This window comes from Myotis brandtii, unplaced genomic scaffold (genome assembly GCF_000412655.1).
Source record: "Myotis brandtii unplaced genomic scaffold, ASM41265v1 scaffold816, whole genome shotgun sequence".
Lineage (NCBI taxonomy): Eukaryota > Metazoa > Chordata > Mammalia > Chiroptera > Vespertilionidae > Myotis > Myotis brandtii.
The window spans coordinates 156,501-160,240 of NW_005371304.1; the positions used below are offsets into that span (position 1 = coordinate 156,501).

A 3,740-nucleotide genomic window follows, 5' to 3' on the forward strand; every position below is an offset into this window, starting at 1 on the left:
AGGGGGTGACGGGCGTGTGCGGCTGGTTTCTGGTTTTCGCCTTTGTGGTCCCCCGGGCTGTGTGACCCGTGGGGGAGCGGCTTCTTCTGACCTCCCTGTGCGCGTTTTCTCTTCTCAGAAGCTTCGCCGTGATGATCACATTTGCTTCAAGTTTTCACTGGTTTTCTTTCTTTTTTTTTAATGGTTTAAGAGTCCTCGGGTTCAACCTGGGAACTAGGAAAGGTCTCAGGGCCCTGGTGCCTGCCTGGAAAGGGGGTGCCCTCCTCGGTCACCGAGATCTTGGGGGGCCAGGAGGGGTTTCCTGAGTTACGTTTGGCCCGTAGACACGCTGCAGGCTTTTTCCTGAGTCAATGAACGGACACACGGATACCCTGTAAGGAATGGGTGGGGATTCCGAGGGCGAGAGGATGGGGCGGCTCTTCCAGGACCAAGGAGCTGGGTGCCGAAAAGGCCGAGAGCCAGAGGAAATGTTTGATAGCAACTCAGGGGCAGGAGTGCCGGGGGGCGCCTCGCACAGCGCCTCTCACTCACACAGCAGGGACTCGCCCAGTTCCTGCCCGTCTCCACGTGCGCGTGTAAACATGCGCGTCTCCATGGCATTCCTCACCCTGGTGCAGGCTGCCTTCTGGACTTGGTTTTCCTGCGTCCTGACCGAGCCTCTGGTGTTGCCCACACGTTAGGTTCAAGTGCAGTAAGTGACGGTGATGTGTGGCTTGAAATGTTTCCCCTCAGAGGAGACGTGGAACTAAAGGCTAGAAAACCGGGTTTGGGCTGATTCTACTGGTGGACTCTGTTGGATGCAGACCCTGGGGGTGTGGATGGGAGGGTGCAGGAGGCTGGGACTGGTTGCTGATGTTGGGCAGTAAAGAGCTTGGCCCCCAGTTCTTGAAGGTGATGACGATGTTTCATCACAGGCAGGATTCCTTGGGCTTGTACATCATGCTTTCCTGTGAGGGCGGTCATAAGAACGACACCTCGAAGCTCATTGTGGTGTTGCTGTGAGCATGTCGCTTAGGAGACACGGAGCCAGTTCTTGTCGTTTGGCACCTGGTCCTGGTGATAGCGTGCTGCGAGCCAGTGTCCCGCATTCTCCGTGGGTCCTCAGTGCGTTACTGATGCGCTTCTCCATCGGCAGAGCCCGGAACCGAACCTGGGCCACGTCCTAACAATGCAGGCACCTTAGGGTGTAAGTGTGTGCTTTCCTCCGTCTGGCTTTTGGTCATTGCCTGCCTTTGCGTTCCTTTGGCCCAAATGACAGGGCCACTTAGGTGCTTCATGCTCTGTCTTCCTTGGCCGTGTTAAATCCATTGTGGGAGAGCAAACGGTCTCGGTGAGTTCACGCGTAGAACGAAGCTAACAGAACCGAGTTCGAGTTGAGTAAACGCTTGCTGTCACTGTTTCAGGACGGGAAAGGAAGGCCAGCCCCGAGAGTACTACACCTTGGATTCCATCTTGTTCCTCCTCAATAATGTGCACCTTTCTCATCCTGTGTATGTCCGACGCGCAGCCGTGAGTAGAATTCGTTTTAAAACGTTTTTATTTAACTGGTGGCTATCACTGGGCATGGGTTTCAGATCCAAAGGACGAAAGGCTCCTCGTGTGTCCTAATGACAACGTTGTGATTGATGTCAATTTTTTTACATGTAATGTGGGGGTGGTGGTTACGACAACAGAAGTTTTGAGGTTATTTGTAGGGATTTTTTAAAAAAACTTAACTTGTCTGTGGAAGAGCCCTGGTATTCAGAACTCTAGTTTAATCTTTAGAAAACGTTTTTGACATCAGAAAGAATTAAAAATAACAGACAACTTTTAAAATGAATGTTTAATCAAACTTTTCACACTTATTGATAAATTAATTTGTTTTCAGTTTTGCCTGATTTGTGCATTTCAGTGTTTGAACACTGCTTTTCTGAACAAGAAATACATACCTAGTGTCAATTTCTTTTAAAAATATATTTTTATTAATTTCAGAGAGGAAGCAAAAGGGAGAGAGAGATAGAAACATCAATGATGAGAGAGAATCAATGATCGGCTGCCTCCTGCACGCCCCCCACTGGGGATCGAGCCCACAACCCAGGCATGTGCCCTTGACTGGAATCGAACCCGGGATCCTTCAGTCCGCAGCCGACGCTCTATCCACTGAGCCACACCAGCTAGGGCATGACATTTATCTTTACCAAGTTTCCTATCATAGTTACTGATTTGATTTCTAACTTAAACTTTCGATTTCAGACTGAAAACATTCCTGTGGTTAGAAGACCTGACCGAAAAGATCTGCTTGGCTATCTCAATGGGGAAGCATGTGAGTCCTTTTTACATTGCGGTCACTCTTAGGCAGACAAGTGACCTAAAGCCTGACCTACCTGCATTGAGTGCATCGGCTCCTTTCCCTCCCGGGAGAGCGAGTGCGAGGTCCCGGCTCCCGAGTCCAGGCACCCCTGGGAACGGGCTCCATCACCTCGCGCACTCTCACAGGCTCTGCCTTTGAAAATCCTTTTTTAAAAATTCTCCCTTTATTTATTTATTTTTCTTTGTTAATCCTCAGCCAAAGATATTTTTCCATTGATTCTTAGAGAGAGTGGAAGGGAGGAGGAGAGACAGAGAGAGACATCCATGTGAAAGAGACACATCGATTGGTTGCCTCCCGCACACGCTCCAGCCGGGGCCGGGGATTGAGCCTGCAACTGAGGTTCGTGCCCTTGACTGGAATCGAACCCGTGTCCCTTCCGTCAGCGGCTGACGCGATATCCACGGAGCCAAACCGGCAGGGCTGCCTTTGAAAATTCTTGCTTTCCTCTTGTATCATCAGTTTTCTCTTCTGCATCGTTCCCTTTAGAATACAGACAGTAAGGGCTCGTGTGAAAATGAATTTGACCCCTACATTCCTACTATCTACTGCTCCATTGGTCTTACCCTTTTTGCTGCAGAAACCTTTGCCAGCATTGTGTGGCATCCCTGCTGCTGCTGCTCTACCTCTGCTTCTCTCTGAGTCACTCCAGCCTGGCTTTCTTCCCCACCACCCCACTAAAGCCCTCCTGTGAGGTCAGCGCTGACCCAGGGACGGCCAAGCCCCTCGTCTCTTCCCACAGCGACTCACCTCAGCAGCACCTGATACTGTTGCCTGCTCCCTCTCCGAGAGCCTGTGTCCCCTCAGCATTGGGGGCACTGCTGTTGTCTTTCTGCTCATCATCCACCTCTCTTTTTGTTTTGCACACTTCCTCCCCGCCAGTGTCGGGGTCACTCTCAACACCTTCCCTCGGAGATTTCTAGAAAAAAAAATTTTTTTTTTTTTTTTTAAATTTCAGAGAGGAAGGGAGACGGGGAGAGAGAAAGAAATATCAGTGATGAGATAGCATCATGGATTGGCTGCCTCCTGCACGGCCCCTACTGGGGATCGAGCCCACACCTGGGCATGTGCCCTTGACCGGAATCGAACCCCGGACCCTTCAGTCCGTAGATCGACGCTCTATCCACTGAGCCAAGCCAGTCAGGGCTAGGCATCTGGAATTGAATGTATCCTGAACTGCAGTGCTGATCCCTCCTCCCGGCTCCTGGAAACAGAACTAATACAGCACCTTCACTCGCAGGGTCCCACCCGGGAAGGGGTTGCCTGTTCATGTAGTTGCTCCTCCATTCCATCTTGACAGTCTGACAGCCTCTGGCTGGCCTCCTCCCAGCCTGTTCCACGCTTTGTCTCCAGACCTCTGCATGGCCCTCCCACGGGTCCCCACACCCCACAC

The 3,740-nt window shown here is 51.3% G+C and overlaps 1 protein-coding gene across 1 annotated transcript in view; it reads left to right on the top strand.

Annotated features, from left to right (window-relative positions):
- The first annotated feature begins 581 nt into the window (after positions 1 to 581).
- CDC73 (cell division cycle 73) overlaps positions 582 to 3,740 on the top strand; it is a 59,287-nt gene continuing 56,128 nt past the window's right edge. The window contains exons 1-3 of the mRNA XM_014531602.1: positions 582 to 675; positions 1,379 to 1,509; positions 2,233 to 2,302. Coding sequence (XP_014387088.1) covers positions 582 to 675; positions 1,379 to 1,509; positions 2,233 to 2,302 — 295 coding nt within the window. The remainder of the gene's footprint in view (positions 676 to 1,378; positions 1,510 to 2,232; positions 2,303 to 3,740) is intronic.